At 35.0% G+C, this 27,208-nt stretch overlaps 1 protein-coding gene across 2 annotated transcripts; it reads left to right on the forward strand.

Annotated features, from left to right (window-relative positions):
* Window positions 1–286: 286 nt before the first annotated feature.
* LOC115991777 (calcium-transporting ATPase 9, plasma membrane-type-like) lies at window positions 287–27,208 on the forward strand. 2 transcript variants are annotated; one of them, XM_031115686.1, is made up of 34 exons: window positions 287–492; window positions 851–1,130; window positions 6,981–7,097; window positions 7,182–7,221; window positions 7,999–8,114; window positions 8,204–8,335; window positions 8,435–8,524; window positions 9,402–9,471; window positions 9,975–10,045; window positions 10,127–10,210; window positions 10,293–10,370; window positions 10,452–10,523; window positions 10,811–10,894; window positions 11,018–11,100; window positions 11,187–11,295; window positions 11,383–11,438; window positions 11,563–11,605; window positions 11,742–11,825; window positions 12,844–12,981; window positions 13,141–13,206; window positions 13,326–13,424; window positions 14,497–14,607; window positions 15,285–15,452; window positions 17,256–17,315; window positions 18,735–18,899; window positions 19,064–19,180; window positions 19,393–19,491; window positions 21,572–21,709; window positions 22,523–22,623; window positions 24,850–24,895; window positions 25,002–25,136; window positions 25,918–26,025; window positions 26,119–26,210; window positions 26,763–27,208. In XM_031115686.1, exons 2-34 carry the CDS (start codon window positions 906–908, stop codon window positions 26,878–26,880), a joined length of 3,315 nt encoding a protein of 1,104 aa, XP_030971546.1. In that variant the 5' UTR covers window positions 287–492; window positions 851–905; the 3' UTR covers window positions 26,881–27,208. The 2 variants fall into 2 exon arrangements, with proteins under 2 accessions (XP_030971546.1, XP_030971545.1); XM_031115685.1 differs by having other exon boundaries at window positions 287–1,130.

The following is a 27,208-nucleotide window of genomic DNA, read 5'->3' on the forward strand; positions in this document are numbered from 1 at the left end:
TATATGAAATTTATTTCTAAAAACTTGAATTTAAACCCTTATCCCTCACACCCCATATTTTATGAGCACTTATAAAATGATCATCGCATTAGAGATGTGTGGTGGTTAATTATTCTCTATTAAACTAAAACAATAGACTTTTCTAAAATAAAACAAATAAGAATAAAATTTTTAATAAAATAAAGCTTATAACACTTACAAAAAATGAAAATGAAAAGAAAAGAATATATGTGGTCCCCATAAAAGATATGCGCATAATAAGGCGGGAAGGAAGCTTCTGCGAAATTTCGCAAAAGAGACTATAATCTTATGTTGAGAGGAAACTTCGTCTTAATTTCCCACACCACTTCTTTGTCCTCTTATCCTCTCCCTCTCTCTACAAATAATCTCCATGATTGTACTGTTTGGCTTTTTTAGCAAATCGTTCTCTCCATCTCTAATGTCCACAGAATCAATTTTTTCTCCCGTCGGTTTCGGCTGATTAGTTAGTTAGTAAGCCTCTTTCTTTTTTTTTGTTTTTTTTTTTTGGTTTTTTTTGTTTTTTTGTTTTTTTGTTTTTTTGTTTTTGTCTAATTTTATCAACCTGGTATCTAATGGTAACCAAATGCACAGCAACGCTCTCATTTCGCCAAAATAACAGCTTTGTATTTTTCATCGTCGTTATTGTTTCCGTTTTCCGTTCTTATTTTGGATCTCTCAGCTTCCGCTGCATTCAAATCTCTCAACAGAATACCTTTCTCTTCGGTCGGGGCAGTGGGGCCCCGTTTCCAAGAACCTATTAATTTATCTTTTCTCTTTTTTTTCATTTTTTTTCTCGTGGATCTCGCTGCTACGAGAAAATTTTCCGTAGCGGTGTGCCATCTCTCTTGCGACAGGAAAAAAAAAAACACTTTTTATTTACCATTATGGCCTCAAGTGATTCAAATGGCATGTTTCAACATCAACAACCATCGGGAAATACCAACAATCATTCTCCCAACAACCACCGCCACCACCACCACCACTATCACGATGAGGAGGCCGGCGGCGGCCCTGGCTCCGCCAAGTTTGGGGACTATGAATCGTCAGGCGATCCCTTTGACATTCCGCAAACCAAGAATGCCTCTCTCCAGACTCTCAAGCGATGGAGGGTAATTACATTACAATGCCATTGTTGCCTTTTTATGGTTTTTATATTTATTTATTTATTTATCTATCTATCTATATATGCACTTAGCAATGTAACATTCTTTTAGTGTGAGACTTTTAGGGATTTATTAATGCACTTGATTAAAACCGCGTTCCCACGGTCTTTTTGACCTGATGATTAAAGAGAAACCATAGGTTACCTCGACTTTTTTCTATGTATGTTTTGACTTGATGATAAAGAGTAATTATTTGGGAGTGAAGCTATAGGTTCAAATCTTACCTTTTATCCATCAAAAAAGGGAATGTGGAAATTGAGTTGGGATTCGTGTATCTTAAATCATAGGTCAATTGTGGGCTCGACTTCTGTCTACGCTTGTTTTGATTTGATGATAAAGAGGAATTATCAGGGAGTGAAGTTATGGGTTCAAATACCTACTGTATCTATCAAAAAAAGGGAATGTGGAAATTGAGTTGGTAGATTGCATGGGCTTCGAATCAAATGAAATTTGTGCATTTGGATTAGATTTTTTTGATGAAAGTTAGGCATGAGTATGGTTGTACTTAGAAAAATTAAGGCGTTAAAAAGCAGTATGTAAGGTCTTATCCATATTTTTTCAATTGGAAATGATGGAGAATAAGGTTGTGAGTTCGAAATCCACTTGTGTGTATGTAACTTATGAATAATAAAAATGACCGCTTGCATTTAATAAATCAAACAAGTACTTGGTGAGAGATATGCAAGCAATGAGAGTAAGGATTATAAATGTCACATACATTTCATCATTAAATTGTTGATATGTATGCATGTAATATTTTTTTTTTGATAAGTAATAAGATATATTGATAAAAAGGAACACCCAAGTGCACCGGAAGTGAACAAGGGAAAGGAAATCAAATACAAAAATTGCAAGAGTCTAGGAAAACAATAAAAGAAGGGAAAGGTTTATTTTGCAAAGCAAACAACCAATCCCTTAAAGTTCTAAAAAAGAGAAGCTTGAGGTCCGGAATAGATCTCTCAGAATCTTCAAAACATCTACTAGTCCTCTCCCTCCAAAGGCACCACAATAAGCAATGAGGAATGATAGACCAAATGAAACCATTTCGATGACGACCAAAGCTGCCTTGCCAATATCGCAGCAGCCCCAAAACAGAGTGTGGCATAATCCAAGAAACTCCAAAAAGACCCAAAACCATTGACCATAGATCCGAAGCAAAAGGACAATGAAGGAATAGATGGTCAATCGATTCACCATTTCTCTTACACATGTAGCACCAATCCAAAATCCATACCTTCCTTTTACATGTATGCATGTAATATTTTATGTTAATATGCAAGTATGCATGCATTTTTATATTAATCACTTAAAGATGAACTTGGTTTTCTTCAAATTTAATGTGCAAGGTCTCTGAATTTGTGATTTGTACTTGTGGCTAAAAAATTTGGCTTGCTGCCTGTACTTGGGTTCATTGACAAAAATATTCATGTAGCGCTGGTGTACCTTGAGGTGTTGCTAAGGATTGCCTTTATGGAGTTGTAAAAAGGATTACCTGTATTGACAGAGCCACATTTTTTTATTTTCTCTTACATTCACAGAGCCACATGTGTTATTTTTATATATATTCTTCAAGTGTTTGAGTTGCGAAGATTTTTTTTTTCATGTTGATAACAGTTGTCAATAGTCATCTTTATGGAGACTAAGTTTGCTCAGTAAATATGTGGGAGTTAGTACCTCTAAATGACAAGCATCATAGCGGTTTTCATATGAAGATCATAGGTGATTTTTTGAGGTTGATGAAAACTTTCATTGGTGATTTTCTAAGCCCTTTTTTAAAGATAGACAAGTGGAAATATAAGGACAAATAAATACAAAATGAAAAAATTTGTTTAAACATAGGGTTGGAGCACTGGTGAGAGACTGATTTGATTCAAGTCTAGGGAATGAGTGAAAGAGGTAGAGGAAGACTTAAAACAACACTAGTTGGATTATTAAATAAGGACATGTAAATTAAGTAATATAGAGTATAATTTTGGATAGGATATAAATAGCTGAGAAGAATACATGTGGCTGATTTAGATTAGTTTGTTGGAGATCCATAGCAAATCCCAAAGTTTTGGGACTAAGGTGCACATTTGCTTGTCAATTGGTCTTCTATCTTGGTTCTTCACATAAAGTAGATTTTCCTTTGGATGTCAGCCTATAGCTTAAACTCCTTGGAAAATGACTAATATTTGTATTGAGTTGTAAATTAAAGGGTTTCTGTGAAGTTTGATGTGATAATGGCATAAGGAGGCGCAGATATTTCTAGGTGATGATGGGTTAAACAATATCATAATGATGAAGTAAATGTTACGCTAAGATGTCTTTGAACCTATGTCTAGATTAAGACAAATTAAAAAGTAATAGAATTTAACTTGAGGGAGAATCTATTAGAATTATGGTTAAGTATTAAATTCACCTTTTCCTAATAGGTTAAGCTTTTGGGACAAATGGTAATTTAACATGGTATTAGAGTAGGAGATTCTAAGTTTGATCCCTGGCTTTACCCTTACCTTCCACTTAAAATATTAAGAATCTCACATGTTGGGCCCTACTTATTAAAGGGGGAGTTTGGGTTCACACGTGAGGGAGCGTACTAGAATTAAGGTCAAGTGAGTATTAGAATTATGGCTAAGGGATTAAATTCACATTTCTTAATAATTTAAACTTTTGGGACAATTAGTAATTTCACAGCATGATGGACAACATTTTTGATGTTCCTCTCTCTCTCACACATCTATATATATATATATATATATCAACTTACATGCTCACGGAAATAAAAGGGTGTTTGATAGAGAGCATTATAACATGTCTTTTATGTTGAAGAAAGATTTGTCCCTCTAGACTAGTCTTTCTTAGATAAGAGTATTGTGTTACTCCTATCAAGGTGTTTCCATCTATTTTCCAGCTATAGAAATATTTCTTGACTCTTAGATCAGTGATGTATGATCCTTGAGCCTTGATTGAAATGTTTGAGTGCTGCCCATATCCTGCGGAGTATTTTAATCTCTGCCTAACCTGGGCTAGGCTAGCATCCACATTTAATTCTTGATTTTATGGGATGGGAATAACAAGGCTTTAAAGGAGGCTGAGGAGTGGGGTTGAATGAGGTTCCCTTTGATTTCATACTTTATATTTGTGACAGAGCTATTTGCATGGGCATTCTGGAAGAGAGATGATTAAATTTCTCAAATTGTGTTGGTTGAGGCTACCTACCAATCATTTCTCCCAAACTCTGTAGAAGTGGGAGTTTTGTGCATTGGGAACAACCTTGATGTATAAATTAAAATATCAGAAAAAGTGGTAGATTTGAAATATGGAAGTGGCTGGTGTGGTTGGTGCTTAGATGTTGGGAGGGTCTCTAATGGTGTGAGCCTGTTGAAGCATATTTGGCATGGGGACTACCTTATATTCTGATTCGAGGTGGGGGATGGCATAAGGGTCTATTTTTGGCATGATTGTTATTGTGGGGATGATACTTTTAAGAGCAGATACTTGGAGCTCTTCATGATCACTGGAAATAAAGATGCTACAGTTGTGGATTACATAGATGTTTCAAATGGCACTGTGTATTGGGTTCTATTTTTTCCTACACGCAGTTCATTACTTGGAATCAGAATCTGTTAATCTTTTCTTTGAACGTATTTTTTCAATGAAGGTTTACCAGGGTTTTGCAGACAAGGAAATTTAGGCATTTTCTAAAAATCGTGGATTTAAAGTCAAATTTTATTATAAGATTTTAAGAAGAGGGGATGAAACATATTTTCCCTGGAAATCAGTTTGGCATGTTCACTGTGCTCCTCATGTTTCATTCTTTGCTTGGTCAGCAGAAAATGGTGAAAACCTAACAACTGGTAACTTGAGGAAATGAAGTATCATTATTATAGATTGGTATTGTATATGTAAATATGATGGGAGTCGGTTATCCTCTAGAAAGCACGGACGCGGCTGGGAGGGTGCCGCACCCGAGTCCAACACGGCCCGACGCGGTTGCCAGCGCATCGGTGCTGCATTTGAGCTTTTTTTTTTTTTTTTTTTTTTTCTCGGATTTGTGCCGACTCGGCTTTGATTCGCGCCGAACCGGACTGATTCGGCCAGAATCGGGCCGTATCGGGTCATATCGGCTGGCGACCGAAACGGCCGAAACAGGCCGAAATCGATCTTGAATCTAGCCGGAAAAGCCGAGATTCCCACCTCAGAGGCATAGTAATGTGTTTCTTGCCTTCTTCTTTCTTTGTTTTGTGAATCAAGGCATGGTAATATGTTTTTTAAGAATATTTTAATAGTAAAAATATATAGAAAATATAAATAAAAATATTTTTAATAATTTTTTAATTACCGAATCCCGCCGCACTCGCACCTGCACCTGCACCCGCACCCGCACCCACACCCGAGTCCCAAAACGCACCCGTGCTTCATAGGTTATTCTCTTCATTGGGAAATTGCAAGAGAATTTTGTTGTCTTATGTTGTGCTTGTTCGGGGTGTGTTGGGTAACGCTGATGACTGTTCTTGAAGTTATGGCTTGCTGGAAAGGTGTGTTTGCCTGTTTGGTAAAAAAGAAAGATTTGAGGGATCATTCTGCAGGTGAAGGTTTACAAAGAATTAATGCCTTTTTACTGGAATATTTGCTCCACCCTGACATCATGTCTTAGAATTTTATTTCTGCACTATCTTGTTTTCCAATACGTTCATATATTGCACAAACACTGACGTTTGTTTTGTATTCTAGTTCTCATTATCTTTGGGCATTGGTGTAGCTTGTGGTACTTGGTCTTTTTTTTTTTTGGGATAGGTAATAAGACTTTTACTGAGAAAAAATTGAACATCATGTTCACGATGGTGAACACTTTGAACAAAAAAACAAATACAAAAAGATCAAGAGCTAAAGGAAATAGAAACTAAAAAATCAGATGCAGCAGTACAGTTCATACACCCCCAAACACTAGCCCAAAGAAACAGAGTACGAAAAAGGAGACATTTTAGATGTTCTAATGTTCTCGCCTTGTCTTCAAAAATGCGGGTATTACATTCCTGCCAAACTAACCACATTAAACATGCCGGGACCATATTCCAAATGGTTGAAAGATGCTTTCCAAATTAGTTTCTCCAAATAAAGAAAAAAGAGCTTACTAACCTTGGCATTACCCACTGGATCTCAAACACTGCAAAAACTTCACACCATAAGGCGTGAGTGAACTTACAATGAAGAAGAAGGTGGTCCACTGATTCTCCATCGCAGCAACATAAGCAACACCTATTAGCCATAGACTGACCTTTCTTAATAAGATTATCAATGATGAGTATCCCATCATTAGTTGTTGTGCATAAGAAGAAAGACACCCATTTAGGCAACTTAGTATGCCAAATACACTTCCAAGGAAAGGTATCAGTGTTAGGACTAGATAATAGCTTATAAAAAGAGCGCGCATCAAAAACACCAGACTTAGTCAATCTCTAGATCAGCTGATCATCCCTCTCACCCCTCAGCATAGAGGAATAAATAAATTCAAAAAAGGAATAGATAGTGGCTGCCTGCCAATCCTGAGGACCATGATGGAATAGCAAATTCCAGCTCCTACCTCCTTTTGAAGTAGATGCAACCAAGTCAGAGACCCATGCTTCTTTAGATAAAGAGCAAGCATACATAGTAGGAAAGAGTTCCTTCAAAGGAGTAGGCCCACACCATTAGTCTTATTCCAACTGCATATGCGAAATATAGTGGTTTGTTTAATTGTAGCTTTTAGGTTATAGAAACATTACGTTATTTTCTGCTTGGAATTTGGACTAAGAGTGTTTTGGTCCTTTACAGCAAGCGGCATTGGTGCTAAATGCTTCCCGCCGATTTCGTTACACTTTGGACTTGAAAAAGGAAGAAGAGAAAGAACAAAGAAGAAGAATGATTAGATCCCATGCACAAGTCATAAGAGTAATGTTTTTAGTGCTAACAAACATTTTAATTTATTGTTTTGGACTCTTATTATTTCTAATCAATGAATACTTCTTGTTTTAGGCAGCAGTACTTTTCAAACTAGCTGGAGAAAATCAAATTGGTATATCACTATCTGGAAGTTCTTCAGCAAACTTCAATTTTTTTTTTCTTATTTGGCTAATATGTTCTTGATGGTAGTTGTTAATTTATATGCTTCTAGTTGGAGAAATGATTTGTGGTTTGCCTTTCTTGTTCTTTTCTCCTTTCATTTCTTATTGATGTACAGTATATTATAACTTATGGCATTTACTAGAACTGTGGAACAGAAATCCTTTGCATTTATGCATGGAGCAGACAGAGATAGAACTAGGGTTTGATGAAATATATGGGGCAGATGCAAGAAGAATTAATTACTTGCTGCTTCTTGTGCTGCATACCTTTATCAATCCTTTTTATTGATAGTGCTATCTACAAAATTGTCAATCATACTTGAACATCCTGTGTGTAATCTGTGTGACTATTTTAATGTCTTCACATTTGATACACCGATACATTATTTATGGTAGCTTTTAAATGAGAATGCCGATGTTAGAACCTTTATCTGTAAAGACCACTTACCACAAACAAGCTATTGCTAATTTATGTAAATGATGTATTTCTGAAATTATCCAGACTCTATTCTACCTTCACTTTATTGTACTACTATTGGAATTAAGATCAATAATCAAGTGGCAATTTCTTCTTTGTGCTTAGGTGGTTTTACAAATTAACCTGTGTGCTATTATGTAATACAGTTGACCTAAGATTGTTATAACCCTGGATTTATATTTGATTTTCTTTTTATTCATATGATTCAAGTTTCTTATTCTAATTCTGAACTTGTGTTTGAATCATTTAGTAATAGGTCCCTCGGCTACACCCTCAACTTCAAGTGGTGATTACGGAATTGGTCTTGAGCAACTTGTTTCAATTACCAGGGATCACAATATATCTGCTCTACAGGACTATGGAGGGGTAATTTGTTTATGAATTGATTTTGCTTTGTCTATATGATTCACTCTTGTAATAAGCTTACATCAAGCAACGGTCACATCCTTCATCAGGTTAAAGGTGTATCACAATTGCTAAAAACAAATCTAGAGAAAGGGATTACTGAGGATGAAACTGACTTGATAAAGCGGAAGAACTCTTTTGGATCAAATACTTATCCTCGGAAAAAGGGGCGGAGTTTCTTGGTATATTATATTACCAGAGTTTGCTTCTCTTATTTATTGGCTAGATTTTCCAGTTAGTAATATGTAGCTATTCCTTTAATCCTGTGCTTTTTCCTGCAGAGGTTCCTTTGGGAAGCTTGGCAAGATTTAACCCTTATCATCTTGATTGTAGCTGCTGTGGTGTCATTGGCACTTGGAATTAAAACAGAGGTGTGTTTGGTGTTTATATATATATATATATATATATATATTATAGATCATTTTCATTGTAAGGAGTGTCAATTCATGGCATTTGTTTTTTGAAGCATCCTTATATAGGTTCTAGGCTGTTGTGATTTATATTTCATATCATGTGGAGTATGACTGTGTCTCTAGATGCAAGCAAGGTCTTAAACTTTTGGGGGAATCTATCTGGATCTGTGTGATTTGGAATTGATGATACTCTTTGGTATGCTATGATACTGTATGAAGCCACTAAGGTGAAACACAAATTTACCACATCAATACACAGTTTGACTTCATGTGATCATTAATCTGAAAGGCACTAAAGATGCAACTGCATATTTACCTTGTTAATGCCCCAAAGTTAGTTTTGTTCATCTTACCCTAGAACTACATATGCTTCTTTATGAAAAATTTTGGAGGTCTCTGAAGAGTTTGTTGTGCAAACAAAACTTGGGGTTATAAAAAATGTTCAAGGTTAGCATCTAATGGGTTGTTCAGATAAGCACCCAGCATTTTATATTTCCAGTTAAATCTTCAATTTGAGGAATGTATAAATTTCAAGATGCAGCATTTCTATGCAAATAAGGTGATACCTAAAAGCCAACTTGCACAATAGGAAAAACTTTTTGGACCTCTTCCACTGGAAAAGAATGCTTATTTTATAATATGATTTTATATTTTGTCATAATCAAACTCTACTAGTTTGTTCTTCCCCCTCTCCTACCTCTATTCACTGGTCTTAATGGTGCTTGTTCATCTGGTTATCTTGCTATATTTTTATCTCCATTTTTTTTTTCCGTTTGCTTTATTACTATTTCTTAACTGAGGTATTCTCTATCTTGTATTTTAAAATTCCTCACAGGGTGTGAAAGAAGGATGGTATGATGGGGGAAGCATTGCCTTCGCTGTATTTCTTGTTATAATAGTCACAGGTATGGAATTTGATCTTATCATTGTTTCCCTACTTGAATTTGTCCATTGATTGCCTCCTGGATGGAAGGTTACGGATTTTGTGGAACTTACTGTTATATGAGTTCTAAAATGGTTCCTGAAATTGTATACTTTGTTTTCTTTCATCCTTTGACATCCAAAAACTCAAACTCAGATTGAGCTTTAATCTCACCTAAATTTGAGAATTTCTTGACATCCAAATTGAGTTTGTATGATGTTTTGTTCTTGTTTTGGAGGGAGGAGGAGGAGGAGAGGGGGGGGGGGGGGGGAGGCATATGCATATAATATTTTCAGATTGACTTGACTGGTAGGTACTTTTTGTGTCGGTTACAGTACACAAATTTGTAATAAGAGTTGCAGGCTTGCCTGAACCTGTCAGTGTAGTTTGGAGCTCTTCCTATTTTAAAAATGAAGAAATTTTGGGTTTTCCTTTATATCATTTTGTTACCAGGCTACTGATCCTTTTTCCTCTTTTGGTAGCCAGCTGTTAGTGATTATCGACAATCGCTTCAGTTTCAGAATCTAAATGATGAAAAGCGAAATATACAAGTGGAGGTGTGTACTGTTATAGTTTGAGATCATTGATATCCTTTTTCAGATGCTTAATTAATTATATATATTCGAAACTATGTGTAGGTTATTAGAGGTGGTAGAACAGTAAAGATCTCGATATTTGATATTGTTGTTGGTGATGTTGTCCCTCTAAAAATAGGCGATCAGGTGAGTCACTTAATGATTTAGTTATTCTTCCGGAACATCAAATTGTCTCTATTACTCAAATTACTTGTTTGGGTTTACATAGGTCGCTGCTGATGGCATTGTAATTACTGGTCATTCTTTGGCCATCGATGAATCTAGCATGACAGGCGAAAGCAAGATTGTGAGTGATTTTTAAATTCTTGTGGTTCATTTATTTAATTTCTCATCCTTAATATTCTCTCAAGTACAACTTCTCTTTCAGGTTCATAAGGATCATAAAGCACCCTTTTTGATGGCGGGTTGCAAAGTAGCAGATGGTTATGGTACCATGCTGGTAAAATATGTTGTGTTAATTCATTTTGACTAATGTCCTCACAATTTGATGATTTTCATATGGTTTTAATTAAAGCATCTCACATGTATGAATAATATCATGCAATTGATTTTATCCTATGTACTAAATATTTTATATTGTTGTGTACTTGTATATTACAAATCAATTCCTTATTTTACTAACAAAAAGAATATCTTGCACCTCATGTCTTAAGAATTGACAAATGTAGTTTCAATAACAAATTTCACCTTTACAGATGAAGCTTCACCTTTTTAAAACTATTGTAGGTAACTGGTGTTGGAATCAATACAGAATGGGGATTGTTGATGGCAAGTATCTCAGAGGATACTGGTGAAGAGACGCCCTTACAGGTGTCCACCTCAACCCCCCCTTTCCCTCCTTTCCTGAAGCCCCTAAAAGATACTACTTTGTCAATACCTTACAGAAATTGGTGTTTTACAGCCTAACAATATCTTAAGGTGACCTGTATATAGGTGCGCTTGAATGGAGTTGCAACTTTTATAGGCATAGTTGGGCTTTCTGTAGCTGTTTTTGTGCTTATTATCCTTTTGGTGAGGTAAAATTGTTTTCATTAAATAGTTCATATCCTGTTATTAGAATTGAATGCCATCTCACCAGCTACAATATGATCTGGAATTTCAGATACTTTACTGGACATTCAAAAAATCCAGATGGAAGTACCCAATATGTCCGTGGTGTGACTAGTGCTAGTAAAGTAGTAGATGGAGTCATTAAAATTTTTACTGTTGCAGTAAGTTCAGTTTCTGGATATTTGTTGTGGTATTTCATTTTGTTTTTGTTTTTGGTTGTCTTTTGTTACTAATTATGGAATCATTAGGTCACCATTGTGGTTGTTGCTGTGCCTGAAGGGCTTCCTTTGGCTGTTACCTTGACGTAAGAACAAGCTACCATTCTGTTTCGTACTGTAACCATAATGGAGATGAGGCTAATTTGTTAGTATTCTTATTCTCTTTGATTCTCTTTGTAATATTGTTTCTGTACTTCAATTCTATGACAGCCTAGCATACTCAATGCGGAAAATGATGGCAGATAAGGCCTTGGTAAGTAGCTCTTTAAAAATTGTATTTATGTAACTAATTAAAAAAATGTATTTATGTAACTATTTCTTTTATTCTTTATTGTTTAAATCAAATTTTACAATTGTAGTGCCTTTTATTTACACCTTTAGATATGCAGGTGCGTAGGCTTTCAGCCTGTGAAACTATGGGCTCTGCAACAACAATTTGCAGTGATAAGACAGGAACATTGACACTTAATCAGGTGTGCTCTCACTCGCAAGCATTAATACCCCATAGGAATGGTGACCATATTTGACATGTCTCCTTTGGATATAGCTTGGTTGAGTATAGCTTTCAATAACCCCCAGAAAGATATTTCAAACCTGTCTTGGCTATGCGAGGATATGCTGCTTTTACATTAGTGATTTGGAAAAATGGATTTCTAAAATCTAAATCTTGGTTAGATGTAAGAAAGAATCAGGTTCATTTGGTAAATAAATTACAAAAAATATAATGTAAAAGGGGATGGGGCATAAAATTAGATAACAAAAATGAAAAGATAGAAGTGTTTCTTTGAAACTTTCACATTGTCATAGCAAATTCTGGACGGTGTTGAGAGAGAGAGAGAGAGAGAGAGAGGATACTGTCTAGGGGCAGTGCCATATTAGGAGTTGGACCATTTATGAACCCAGACTATTCAGAAAAATTTAGCAGCATTAAGGATATATTCCCAAATTTCCTGGATTAATGAAGAAGAATGATTTCTGTCTTTGACTATATTTGAACAGTCAATACCACCATGTTGATGAGCAAAATTCCAGGGCTTTTGATAAAAGGATTCATACTTTTCACTTGGTCATCACTCCTAAGAGAGATCTCCATTATAAGAAATGACTTAAATTGTTGCCGAGGTCCACTTTTTTACCTTAAAATATTGTCATTTGTTCTATCTGTGCTAGTCTGCTAGATAAACTCTACATTTTCTGTTTTTCTCTACAACTTCATTTTTAGGGCTTTTTTCTATTTTTATTATTATTATTATTTATAATTATTATATTGAAGCAATTTTTTACATCAGTTAGTCTTCTTGTACTATTTCTCATAGCTTTACTGGGGAGGTCATATGTTTATTTCAGAAACTTATTATGCACAGCTATTAATATATTTTCCTCCTGTTTTTGTGCAGTTTGCATTGCAAACTCATTAAGTTAATTTATAGAAGACCTGCAGTTATCGAGATCTGTCTAATTGCTCTTTTAATTTTGTCTTTTGCATTACAGATGACTGTAGTTGAGGCTTATGTTGGGAAAAAGAACATAAATCCACCTGATGAATCTTCACAATTGCATCCTATGGTATCCTCTTTGCTGATTGAGGGCATTGCGCAAAATACCACAGGCAGTGTTTTTCTGTCTAAGGTTAGTGTGCCCTTTTATGTCATGACAGTAAATTTCTTACAATAACTTAATTTTTTCCTCATACTTTATCTGGGACTCTTTGATAATGAATTTGTTGATTCTTAACGTGGTTACCCATATAGCATCAAATTATGCCATTGACTTCCTTTTCTTGAGCAGGATGGTGTAGGTGTAGAGGTTTCTGGTTCTCCTACTGAAAAGGCCATCCTTTATTGGGCAGTCAAGGTATCAATGTTTAGTGTATCTAGAATCTTCTTCTTCTTCTTTTTTTAATTAATTTATTATTATTATTTTTAAGTAGTTTTACATTTGAAGTTCATTTTTGTATTCAATTGGTACTGCAGTTGGGAATGAATTTTGATCTTGCGAGATCAGATTCGATGATTCTGCAGGTCTTCCCTTTCAACTCAGAGAAAAAGCGTGGTGGTGTTGCAGTAAAGCTGGTAAGTGGTTTATCCTGAGGCACATTTTTTGGATTAGTTGATTGCAAGTTTTAAACTTTGCTGTATTTGTGTGATGAGGAAATATAATAATAGTTTATCAAAATACAATTCTGTATGTCACTTAAAATGGAGAAACCCAAAGCAACCCTGTGATATGATATTTTGTGACAGAGCTGGACTTTCTTGATCATTTCACTATGGTTGGCTATCTCAACCCAAATGTCAGCCCAGCAAGTCTTGTCTGCTCTTAGATGGTTTTGGGTGTAAAAAGAAAGCGGAATGTTCAAAGTTTTGAAGGGTTGTCAATGGACTATTATAAACTTAAAATTAGTGTTCCTTCAATCTTTGTATGAGTGGATGCAAGCATTAGGCTCTGTTTCTTTTTCATCTCTTCTAGACTTGATTGTTTTTTGTACTTTGAGGCCTTGGTTTTGCTGTACTCATAGTATCCTTCCTGTGTACTTGCGTTATCCAATTTCGATCTTAATCAAATCTGTTATTTATCACATAAAAAGAAAGAAAAAAATTTACTTAACATGGGTCTTTTGTATGCTTGAATATATGCATGTGGAGATATGTAGAGATGCATATCCCTAGAGCCATACAAGGCTTCAAGAAGATATCATTTGCTTTCAGGCCTTCTCATTTTTAGTAGAGACTACTTCATAAAACATCTGATAATAATTGTGATGGAATTAATTTAAATCACTACTCAAGCCTCCAAATGTGAAAATAATCTTTTCAAAAGTTCACACTTGAAAATTTTCATAGGTCTCCAGTATGAGGTGAATAGAGATTCCCACTTAAGCCAACTGGTATCTTTGATTCTACATTTAATTTAGGCTGAAACTTGGATAACTCCAGAAGTGGGGTAAACTTCAGAAGTTCATGGAAGATTGGAGAAGATTTCAAGTCATATTTTTAACTAGGATCATTGCATGTTGAACTTGTGTTAATGGTTATTTGTAAGCATGCCATAGACTGCCTTCACCTTATATAGACTCAGCATCTCTCTCCTTTTGCATAAATCACCTATTACTAATGAGATTCCACTACTTATATTTTACGGCAGAATGACTCTGAAGTTCATATACATTGGAAGGGAGCAGCTGAGATAGTTTTATCTGCATGTACGGGGTATCTTGACTCAAATGGTTGCTTACAGTCCATTGAAGAAGAGAAGGTAAGGACCAATGGTTTGTTGCTGACAATAATACTTCTTTAGGAAGCTTTTGAGAGGATAAAAATAAGGGGACTCTATGTTATAAGTGATATAAATCTAAGTAAATTTAATTTATATGTACATGAACTATGGTTTTTCATGTTGGTGTCAGTCAAAGTATTGATGGACCTCTATAATCTGGGCACAACCTGGTCTTAATAGGCAGGTGTGATTTTCATAAACTGTATAGGTCATAAGATAATATAAGATATTGCTACAGAATATTGTCATGGTAATGTGAAATAATATTAAAATTTTGACTTATATTCTAAATAAATCTTTTAATATCTTGTTGGGTAGAAATGCTTAAGGGTTTTGGTATGAATTGGTTTATTATGCCCATGCATTAGGTATGTGACAATTGGTACACATGCTGGTCTCCATGGGATGCTATAAAGTGTTTTCTGATCATTGAGATAGCTCATGTGGGACATTACCTTTATATCATGTGCCTCTTGGACCATAAATCTGAGTGAGATTGTTGAATATGATGTGTTGCATGAAATGACTACTATTAGCCAATGTGTTGAACCATGATTTGAAAGATATCATTCTCGTTGAAGGTGAATATTGTTTAACATTGTGTACACGATTGTAAGTAAAAATTTGGTATTATGCCTTCAATTTCTTTTTTGTAGGAATTTTTCAAGGAAGCTATTAATGACATGTCTGTGAGAAGCTTGCGATGTGTTGCCATTGCATACCGATCATATGAATTAGACAAAGTTCCTACAGATGAGGAGAATTTAGCTCAATGGGCTTTACCTGAAGATGACCTTGTTTTGCTTGCTATTGTTGGTATAAAGGTAAACATTAAGAAACAAGATTCTCAAGATGCCTTGCATTATTGTCCTTGATGTTTCTTTCATGAGAATGAATGACTCTATTGCTATTAGACTGGCAAAACTTTAGAGAGATTTCGTGTGTGGGAGGACTTCAGAAGAGGGTACTTGGATGGGATCATTTACTAGATCAATAGTCTTCCAATGGGGGATGGTACTTGGATTTGATTTTGGCTTGAAATATGGTTTGGGGACTCTTGTTTAAAAGATGCTTTTTCTAAACTGTTTTGATTGGTAGTAGACAAGAATGTTTCTATAGGCTCTTACTTGAGTAGTGTTAACAGCTGGAATCTTCAGTTTAGCTGGCCACCTCATGATTGGGAGTTGGGGTTTGTGGTTACTCCTTTGATCTGTTGTATTTTAGCGTACCTTCTGGACAAGGGGAGGATTGAATGTTATGGAAACCTTCAAAAGCAGAAAGGTTCTGTGCCTGTTCTTTGTATGGTGGTTGAGGGGTTCTTCAAGGGTTAATTTTCCTTGGAGAAGTATCTGGTGTGTTAAGGTGCCTCACAAGGTCTTATTCTTTACTTCGGCACTGGCGTTGGATAAAATATTACAGTGGATTATCTTCAGAACCAGAATATATGATTGTAGGCTGGTGTTGTATGTGCAAGAATGGTGGAGAATATGTTAAGAGCATTGTAGCTCAATTGGCACCTCCTGGTGTTTCCAATGGATAAATCCAGGGTTCAAATTCTCCCTTTCCCATTGTAACTATCAAATTAAAGAAGAAAAAAAAAAAAGAATAGTGGAGAATATGTTGATCATCTTTTGCATCGTTGAAAGATGGCAAGAGATATATGGTGGCTTTTATTTTCTTTGTTTGGAGTATGTTGGGTTATGCCAAAGACTGCATTTTGTGGCGATTTGGTGAGAGCGTAATGGTAGTACTTTTGATGGTTTTGAGTGTCCAATTCATGTTATCAAGCAATCCTTGTTAATATGTTTGTTTGAGTGGATGGTTGTCTTAGGCAACATCACTCCTGTTCTTTCCTAGAGTTCTTTGCTTGCAATTGACTGTGATTTCTGTTTATGGGAAAGTCTTGTATTGAGCATTGTTTTTTTGGAATGAAGATTCCCAAACATTTCTGATGTATAATGCTATTGCTCTTTGTAGTCATGATAGGAAAAAGTTATGACTGTAAGAATGTTTTTCAATCATATCCCCTGATCTTGAAAAATAATTCAAATATGTAGGCTGCAATTGTTAGTCTTTGAATACTTTGCATTTGCAGCAGAGAGATATGAAAACGATAAACTACCTTTTTAAAACTTTGCATATATCTCAATCAGTTCATTACACTTTTGGTAAAGAAGTCAAAAGTTAAACCCAGTTGTTGGTAGAGCTCACTATGCATGCCTGATGGAGCATTATGAAATTCATTTACCTCATTTTCCTTCCCCTTGTTCTGGCTTGCTAAAAGACACTAATTAAGAATCCAACTTTTTGGTATTAAGTATAAATTGTTGTTTTATTTGGAAGTAGGGTTCATCAATTATATTTTGTAGCTGAATAGTTTATTTGTATATACTTTTATATAACAGCACCTGATTTATGTGATCTAGATTCTGTTATTGCTATTGCAGTAAGGCATGGCCTGACTCTTCTATTATTATTGTTGGTGTTTTGGTCTGAACAATCAAATTGTTCTTTTTGACTGCATGTTGTAGTAATATCATATTCTTGGGGCTTTCTATTTTCATCCAATGGCAAACTCTGACCTTGTTATACTCTTCACTTTAATTAGTCCTTTTGACTACATGCAGGATCCCTGTCGGCCCAGTGTCAAAGACGCAGTGAATGTGTGTCAGAAAGCTGGTGTAAAGGTAGCATGTCACATTTTTGGTCTAATATGCAGTCATTATTACATCTTGATATATTTTTATGATGTAAGGGTAACTGGAATGTCTAGGTCATATTCTCAGGCAGATCATATGGTGTCTTAGTTTGTAGTAATGACAGATTTGAATCCATATGGGAAGCAAATTTTAGATCTAGTTTCTTACATATGACTGTTCAGCAGTCCAAAAGATCAAATGGCTAAAATTAAAATCAATGAAGTTGTTACAATTTGATATTTTGCTAGCAGAAAAGCAACAATTCCACATTTTGAAAACTACAAAAAAAAAAAAAAAAAGCCTCTATATAGCCTCAATAGATTGGAGTGACTTGTGGCGTTAGACCATTAGTCAATGCTATAGTTAGTGGGTTAAATAACTGACAAAAAATGGAGTGAAAGGGCAAGAGCTTGTTCAAATTAGACAAACCTTTAAATAGATAACGTAGTGTTTGGTTTGGAAATCAAATACATCCTTCGCATCTAGATTTTTGAGAATGCGATGCTTGGGGATCTAAATGCTTAGGAATGCAATTATGCCCATGTTTGGTTGAATTAGAAATTTGATTAGATTCTCAGGGTTGAGGGTTTCTTGAATCTTCCATCTCTGATTGTACAAGTCACAATTGTAGGGGGTTAATTTCACATGAAGTACAGTTGCTCTTCTCTTGATAATTGAAACAAAAAATCGTAGTTATTGTCCTTCATGTGAATTTACCCCCCTACAATTTTGACTTGTACAAAACAATATTTCAATGTAATCATAGGGAAAGAAAAAGTTAGACCATCATCTTCTTCATTCTTGGCTATGAGGAAATGCTGGTGATAGTGTTCAATCCTCTAATTTAATCTTCCTGATTTTTTATTTATTTTTCATCTATCTGCCTCTCTCTTCTATAGATACTTTTTCTATCATAAGGATATGTTTTTCTGATTGGGGATTGGTTAATACTGGAGCAAGTTGTGTATCTCTGATGTTTGACCACATAACTGGTGCTATGCATTAATCACACCATTTCGGAAATTGTGGTGTAAATTAAAGCAATCTGTATTCGTTTGAACTATTGGACTTGGATGCATATTTTCCTGTAATAAGTAATAATCTCCGCCTTCCACAATCTAATGCTCTAAAAGATTAAAAAGTATATGCAAAGCTGTCAAATTAGATAAACGTTTGCATCATGCATTTATCCAACTTGAAATTAATTTTAACTCAACTTTGGTTCATCTATAAGGGGTCCATTGTTAGGGCCTGTGCAATTGTATTGTATGCTAAAAATATGCACTATGATGAGTATCTACCAATATTGTTTAATGATTATAGTTATGTATTTCCATGAGATAATTTCCATTATGAGGAAGGTATCCAAAAATGACCTGTGGGAACCATTTTTTTCTTAACATATAGGTAAGAATGGTCACTGGAGATAATCTTCAAACAGCAAAAGCAATAGCTCTGGAATGTGGAATACTTACTTCAACTGAAGATTCTACTGAGCATAATATCATTGAAGGAAGAGTGTTCCGTGAATTTACTGAAAAAGATAGAGAACAAATTGCCATGAAAGTCACGGTATGGCTTTAATAGAGTGATTTTTCTATGTTTATGTGCATTTACTATGGACCTTCACTAAGTATGACTTTGTCCCCTATGTTGATTACAAAGTCCTAGAAATGTTTCTTAAAGGTTTTGGTTGATAAAAATATATTAGTTGTTAATCTATAACTGATGTATAGGTAATGGGGAGGTCTTCTCCTAATGACAAGCTCTTGCTCGTGCAAGCACTTCGTAAGAGAGGAGAAGTTGTTGCTGTAACGGGAGATGGCACCAATGACGCTCCTGCACTTCATGAGGTTTGTCTTTATTTATATTTTGATTTTGGAAGCTTTGACCTTTCTATCGTTGCATTTTTCCTTTCATTTGAAAACACATGCGCCAAAGTGGTTTGGGTAGTTAATGCAACTTTGACATGTATTTGTTACAATGTATATTTCAAAGTGTACATTATAATGTGACAATGATTTCCTAGTCATTGTTGACCACATTTTTACCATTTGTACTTTAGGCAGATATTGGTCTTTCTATGGGCATTCAAGGAACTGAAGTTGCAAAAGAAAGCTCAGATATCATTATCTTGGATGATAACTTTGCTTCAGTTGTAAAGGTTAGTAAGCAAATTTTTTGATTTAAATGAGCATGTTGTAAAATATGTTGTATGTATTTGTATGTGTGTTTGTATTATAGAGGGCTTTTTTTGGGGTGGGGTTGGAGGGATTGAATTATACATGTTATTTCAATCCGAACCACTCTATGCTTCTGTTTTCTGTTAAATGTATTTGGTGTTGCTTCTATTGCATTTGGCTATTTGGAGATTAGGTTAATATGAAATAAACTGTATAGCACCAAAAAGTTCTACACTTCCTAGAGTGAATGTTTTCTACAGGGCATATATCCTAGAGTGACTGCCTCATGTATTGAGGCATGCCCTACAAGGCAGCCTAATGCCTTAGATGTGTGCTTTATGTGCACACTAAGCTTAGTACACTTTTGTAATCAATATTTGACATGTGTTTTTCTTTGATAAATAAAGTACTTATATTAAACAGAATGCAGAGTACAAAAGCTTTGTAAGAATTACAATTTTAAATTTTGATTATTTACAAATTCCAAATCAGAACAAGATGCTATCTTTGCCAAATCTCAAGTTTCTCTTTCTGAATACTCTTTGAATGGGCATCGTGCATCCTAGTGATATACTCTTTTTATGTTTTCTATGATGGAGTTCCTAGATTCTTTACGCTCCTGCCATTGATACAACAGCTTTGATCTTTTTACTTCTATCATAGTATTTCCTAATGCTATCATCCAATCTTACATATCTTGTAACAAAGATTGTTTGATCTTATGGAATGAACATTCAATCCATAAAAAATTCTCCTTATTCACACATGCCAAAGAGTCCACAAGATGCACGAAGGAGTTGCATTTTAAGCTTTAGAATTTTGGTGATTCTAAAGCTTCTGTGCCTCCTGGCTAATTTAAACTACCGGAAATTTTTTGATCATATAAAAAGTGGGCTTTTATTTCATGAATCAGACTTGATAAAGGGTTAGCAAGTTTTGAAACATTGATTACTAAGGAAGACAAGGTTTTTATTCTAATAATGAGATCCCCAAGTGGGTTCTTGCACCTATTCACTGCAACTTCCATTGCGTACCTTGCATTACTGGTCTGAGGACTTCCTGTAGAGTCATGACTGTTATATGGAAATTGCATGAGTGATAAGATTGTTCCATGTTTTTTAAACAAATATGCAGGACATGGAACCCAGCAAATGAGAACTTGCATGTGAAATTTCTTATTACATTTTCTACAATGTGCCTGACATGGAATTAATAATGAAAACTTCTGCTGACATTAATTTGTAACCCTAATATATCAATGGGCTGTAGTGTGAAGGCTATAGCTTCAAAGCATGGTTGTTAAACCCAGACAAGTCATCAATATGATTGAGGGTTCAGGAACTGTTGGGTCATGGTTGAATGGAAAATTTTCTACGTTTTACATTTTATTTTTAAGTATAAACTAGAACTAATAAGAAATTAGTGACTGCTTATATTTAAAATATTTTTTAAATAGGAAACAGCATTGAAAATTAATCTAATAAAATAAATATTCAAAATATAGTTCCATTTTGGGATGTCCCAAAATATAGTCCTATTTGAAAAGTCAATGAACACAATGACAATATTGATAATTTTTTAACTTATTATTTACTTTATTTAAAAAGTCAACATCCCTCTCACCGGACTTACATCCTTCTAGGTCGATAACTATCCTTGGAAGCTGTCTACTTTCATGGAATCTGGCTTTCCACAGAATCCAATATGAATTTATGGGATTGAGTACGGAATTTCAGATGGTTTTACATTGACCATTAACCATTGCAACCCTTTTCTGGTCTTGGGTCTGATTGTGCTAAAATGTGAGAGACTAAGCACTTGGATTAAGGCTTAGTTGAGTAACCCATGGTTATTGTAATTTATACTGCTTTTCTAGAACAACTTGAGAAGTAATTTGTCAAGGAATAATAGGAAACTCTGACATGAGGATTTGCACTTTGTTTAATGATATGTACTTCTCTTTTTTGTAGTTGGTATGGGCAAGAGTCTTATATTGAAATCTTCCCCAGAATTCATATTTGTAATTTGTGTCTGATAATTTCCTTTGTTCATTCCATGTAGGTTGTCCGCTGGGGGCGTTCTGTCTATGCAAATATTCAAAAATTCATCCAGTTCCAGCTTACGGTTAATGTTGCAGCTCTTACAATTAATGTTGTAGCAGCAGTGTCCTCTGGTGAAGTTCCTTTAAATGCAGTGCAGGTTTCGCTTCTCTCTCTCTCTCTCTCCAGAAGATGGTGAATTTAAAATAATTTGTTATGACCTTGTTTTGTAGTAGACCTTATGTCACGTATGTTGGAACTTTCTCAAATTTGATACATGTGGGTAGGACTAAGAATCATGCAATAGAAGGTCCAAAATATCCACAATTGTCAATACTTGGGTGTGGGCCTTTAAGAAAATGTTTCTCATGAATTGTTTTCTATAAACTGACAAAACATTCATGGGTTTTCTACTACTGCATTATTGATACATAACCATGGGGCTTTAACACTCAATTGGTCCCTTCATTATGAAAAATTATCTTATGTGATGGTCCTATAAGACATCCCTCTCACAACATGTGTGGGTCAGAGAGATGTCTTATGAGACCATCTCATGAGATACCTTTTCCTTCATTAGTACATTTTCTCAACTATAAGATGATTTCTTAATCTTACTGCATTGATGTAACAGGGATGGAACAGTTGACATTTTAAATTTATTTTAAATTTGTTTATGTTACCCAAACCCTTCCTAGATGAAGGAAAATGTTTCTGGATCTTTCTAGGTGAAAATGATAAAGCTTTGGGAAAATTATTTGAGCATCAAGAATTCTTCTCTTCTCTGGGAGAAGTTTTGAACCATCACTCAAATATTTGAAAAGATCAGGACTCAGTATTTTTTGGGTTGTCCATGCCATCAAGGCATTGGATTAATTATTTGGTAGCAGTTGGGAAATTTTAGGAATGTAGCATTTAACTGTCGCTTATTGTTACCAAATGTGAAGTTGATGTGTATGTCTTCTTGGTACAGCTTCTATGGGTTAACCTTATCATGGACACTCTTGGAGCACTTGCTTTGGCTACAGAACCACCAACAGACCACCTTATGCATAGAACACCGGTTGGCCGAAGGTTTGCACCACTGATCCCTATTGATTGTGCAGTATCATATTTGCATTCAGTGCTCTTCAAGTTTTGTAGTATGCTTTCACTCAATGGTACACATTATGGCCATTAGCTTTATTTTTTATAGATGTAAGTTGTTCTTATACCCGTTAGGGTGAGACTAGTGGTTGGAGGCTTGGGATGAGCTATAAACCCAGACATCTTGGGTTCAATCCCCACTAGGATTTCTCCCGGATTACCTGATACACGGTTCTAACGGGTGGGGTCATGTATCCATGGTTTACTCTCCAAGGGTGGATCCAAAGGGTTTTGCCTTGGTGAGGTTCCATGTCATCAAAAAAGAAAAAGAAAAATGTAGGTTGCTCTTATTGCGTCTTGTTTGTTGTTGCTTATACTTTGTTAAATACTATGGATTGATACTTTTCTGGGCTCAACTCACCTCCCATTCTCTCCATTTTGTGGTCCAAAATCTGCACATTATCATAACTTGGTAAATAGAGAAGCACATCTTTCTTGGCCAAACATGGTAGGCTCCAGTTCTTTCAAATTTCCCCATGAAAATATTGTACCCATTGATCCTCTACAAACTTTTTGAACCTAAACCACTCTCATATTGACCAAAATGTTTCTTCCCTTTGCAGAAATGTCATTTTCTTCTTCAAAATTTTCTTTGTCAAACTCTTGTTCTGTTGGGTCTGAAAGAGCAATATGTTCTATAATCTCTATTACTCTTTACAATTCCTTCCATTTTGGGTTATTAGAAGCCATTATTAGACTTTGTCTATGTTGAATCTCTCTTCCTCCTGGTTGCAGAAATAATGCTTGACTAACTTTTGGGAAACTGAAAATTGGTTATTCTGGGTGCAATTTACAAACCAATGAACCACAGCATGCTTTAGTTTTTTTTTTGGGGGGGGGGGGGGGGGTGTGACGGACAGTGGAGGTCATGTGAAGGGCATGAGGGGCGGACAATGTGGAGGGGCATGAGAAAGAGAGGGTTATGCAGAGTAGTCAGCATGCTGTTCTTGTGGCAGCAGAGATGGTGATTGGGTTGGAGGAGGTGGGAGAGAACGAGTTTAAGGAGAAAGGGAAGCTCAAAATTTATTTTCATCTTCTAATTTTGAACAGCTGTTATTTTGTACTACTGATGGGAGAGAATGAGTATAAAGAGAAAAAGAGTGAGCCAAGCTCTACATTTCCTACAAATATTTTCAATTGTTGTGATTTCTTTTGCCATCTTGGTTTATATTATTTTGTTTTGAACTATGTGATAATCGAAGGTCATACTCAGTGCACAAACCTCTCATTTTGCGGGGTCTAAAAGCGGTCATGATAAGTAGCCTTACCCCCAATTTATTAGAGAGGTTAATTCCTGGACTCAAACCTGCGACTTGTCACATTTGGTGGCAAGCACTTGTCGTCACACCAAGTCTAGACCTCTAAATTAAAATTCTGTTGGTACCTGGAGGAAAATGGAAGTTATAGGTTGATTTTTCTTTAGGAATGTATTATGACCTAGGTGTTGGATAAATTATTTGAATTTAGTTTAGTGATAGAATAAGGCTTCCTAGATAGATTAGTATTGTTATTTATTTGTATTCAAATTAATTCCTATGTTTTAGGATAGTTCCTATATTTGAGGATTAGTTTCTATGTTTTAGGATTTGTTGATGAGGTTATTTCATCTTGGCTATTTATGTACGTTAAATGCATTAATGAGAATTAAGCAGAAAATTAACCCAAAAAGTCTATTCTCTCTCTCAAGTTCAAGAGATTGGTCATCTCAAATTGACTATCTATTAGATTCAGTAAACTATCCCGGTTCACAACAGAAAGACATTGTTGTCGAATCTTCCTGCAAAATGTTTGACTTTACAAATAGCCATGAAGGGTTCCTCTCCAACTAGAGGGGTGACGAGTAGTTATCTATATAAAAGCTTTGAAAGCCTCATTCATTTTTTTTTTTTTTTACACTTTGCTTTTTCGAAAAACCATTTTAAGCAATGCTTATTTTTCATCATTCTCTGCTTTGAAAGACGGGAAAAAAAGTCCCTTCTTCCCCCTTACTTCTAATGTTCTTCCCTTTTATTTTTGTCCATTTTTTAGCTTCACATTTCAATAATATATTCAATTTTAGGGGTTTGTGTGTGTGTGTGTGTGTGTGTTTGATTGAATCACTTTTTGATGGATATGATATGATGTGGATTAATGATCCCATGTCTGTTTTCTTAGGGAGCCTCTTATAACAAATATAATGTGGAGGAACTTACTCATACAGGTACCTGTTCTGTTCGAAGTAGTTTTTGTTGGAATGTATAATTAAAGTAAATGGGTATTTAGCTTTATGGATTGTTGCCATATTATTCATAAACTTGTTTTTGCAGGCTTTTTATCAAGTGGCCGTCCTCCTTGTCCTCAACTTCGCGGGCTTGAGCATTCTTCGGTTGAATTCTCTAGATAGGGAACATGCAGTTGATGTGAAGAATAGTTTGATATTCAATGCATTTGTCCTCTGCCAAGTAAGTAGGCGATTTAATGAAAATAGTATATACCAACTTTATGAGTCTGCTTTCAAGTAAAACCATCAGCTTCAATATTGAGAGATTATACATACCAAAAAAAAAAAATTTCATGAGAGATTATACGATAAAATAGGATATGTATCATATTGATTATGGTTTAGTGTGTGAGAAATGCCAGTTGAAACTTGAAACACCCATTACCATTGAATAGAAAATCTTCAAATAATTTTAAGCTGATTTTTCAATGTCTCTTTTTTTAAAAACGTTTTTAGGAGTTGATGTTTCATTTATTTCAATTGCTACAGAACATTAGATTTGTTTGAACATGGCCAATGAACTTCAGCTAAAATGGTACTTCCTCTTTCCATATTAATAGGATGGAGGGTGAGGTGGGTTCAAGATCCATGGGTGCACGTGTAACTTACCAATAATAAAAAAAAAAAAAAAGGAATTTATAGACCAAGAATTGAGTTCTGGAATCACATAGAATTCATACTACAATTGAATGGCAGATCTTTATATTCAGAATTTTTAAAGAATAATTTTGAAATTGAAAATTGAGCCAAAAATTAGGGCAGGAAAATAGAAATTTGTCAGCCTGTCTAATGGTTGAGTAAACAAAGAAAAAAGTTCATCACAAAATTAGTGTCGAGTTATATCTGAAATATTATGGTGCTATTAATTGTTAAATATGGGTTTCAATGATGTGAAGAAAACTAAACTTTGCCTATGCCAAAGTGTGCAGTTTCAGTGAGTTTGCTAATTGTTCAAATTACAGATTTTCAATGAGTTCAATGCTCGTAAACCAGATGAAATAAATGTCTTCAGTGGAGTTACCAAAAACCGCCTTTTCATGTCAATAGTTGGAATTACCTTTGTACTTCAGGTGATTAGCCATTATGATTGTTTAACATGCTTTTATTTTTTGTACATGCATGTTTACTTGGTATTAATAATGCTAGTCCTTACTATTTTGTAGATACTCATCATTGAATTCCTTGGAAAATTTACATCAACAGTGAAACTCAATTGGAAGCAATGGCTTATATCCATTGTTATCGCTATAATCGGGTTAGTTCAGTCATTCAAAGTGGTCATTCATGATATCTTACAAGTTTCTTTTTAAAGCCATGGGAGTATCTTGTTTCAAGGATCTGATTTTGAATCTCTCCATGGATCCTATACTGCATGTTTAGCAATAAAAACATTTGATAATGGTTCTAACTTCTAACTGTAGGAAATCTGTTTATGGTGGAACAAAATAATTTTCAATGTCAGCAAGATTTGTGATGTTTTCTGAAGATTTGCAAAACTGGGCTCTTTTAACCTTTTTTTTGGCTAATTAGAGAATTCTGATTAATTGACACCAGAAATGAATACAAAGAACACACTAACTATACATCAAAAAGCATACAACAAAAGAAGTATGCAGTTCTATCCCCAATGCACTAACCAAACCAGGTGGAAAAAACACAAGGGAGCATAAAATGATTTTACATTTGTTCAAACTAGGGAGCAATTTCATTTTTTCTTGAGCAATTGTGCTTGTGGTTAGAAGTTCACATGCAAGGTACTAAATGATTTTACTTTTATTCCTAAACTTTTGCCTTTTACTTCTGACAGCTGGCCTCTTGCTGTGCTCGGGAAGCTTATTCCAGTTCCTGCCACTCCAGTCTCCAACTACTTCACTCGGCCAATCCAACGATGGAGAGCGGCTCGTAATGCTCGTAATGACATGTGAACAATAGTGATGAAGTATCTGTTCATTCTGTGGCCAAAAAAATTATAATAAGTCTATTTTGCGAAAATCTAACTTTACTTGTAAACATCTGACATATGACAAATTATTGTTATTATTATTTTTTTTTTTTGAGAATGTGACAAGTATATTTAGAAATCATTTGTAAAAGAGTTGTATTTATTACCCATTTTAATCTAGGCAAAACTGTGGATGCGTAAAACTGTGGATTAGCGTGTGGTAGTATTTATCCGTTGTAAAATTGGCATTCTTTTGTTGTATGTGGAGTGTTAAGTGTAAATGAAAAGATTTGTATAATGGATTGAAATTA

The sequence above is a fragment of the Quercus lobata genome, chromosome 5 (genome assembly GCF_001633185.2).
Source record: "Quercus lobata isolate SW786 chromosome 5, ValleyOak3.0 Primary Assembly, whole genome shotgun sequence".
Lineage (NCBI taxonomy): Eukaryota > Viridiplantae > Streptophyta > Magnoliopsida > Fagales > Fagaceae > Quercus > Quercus lobata.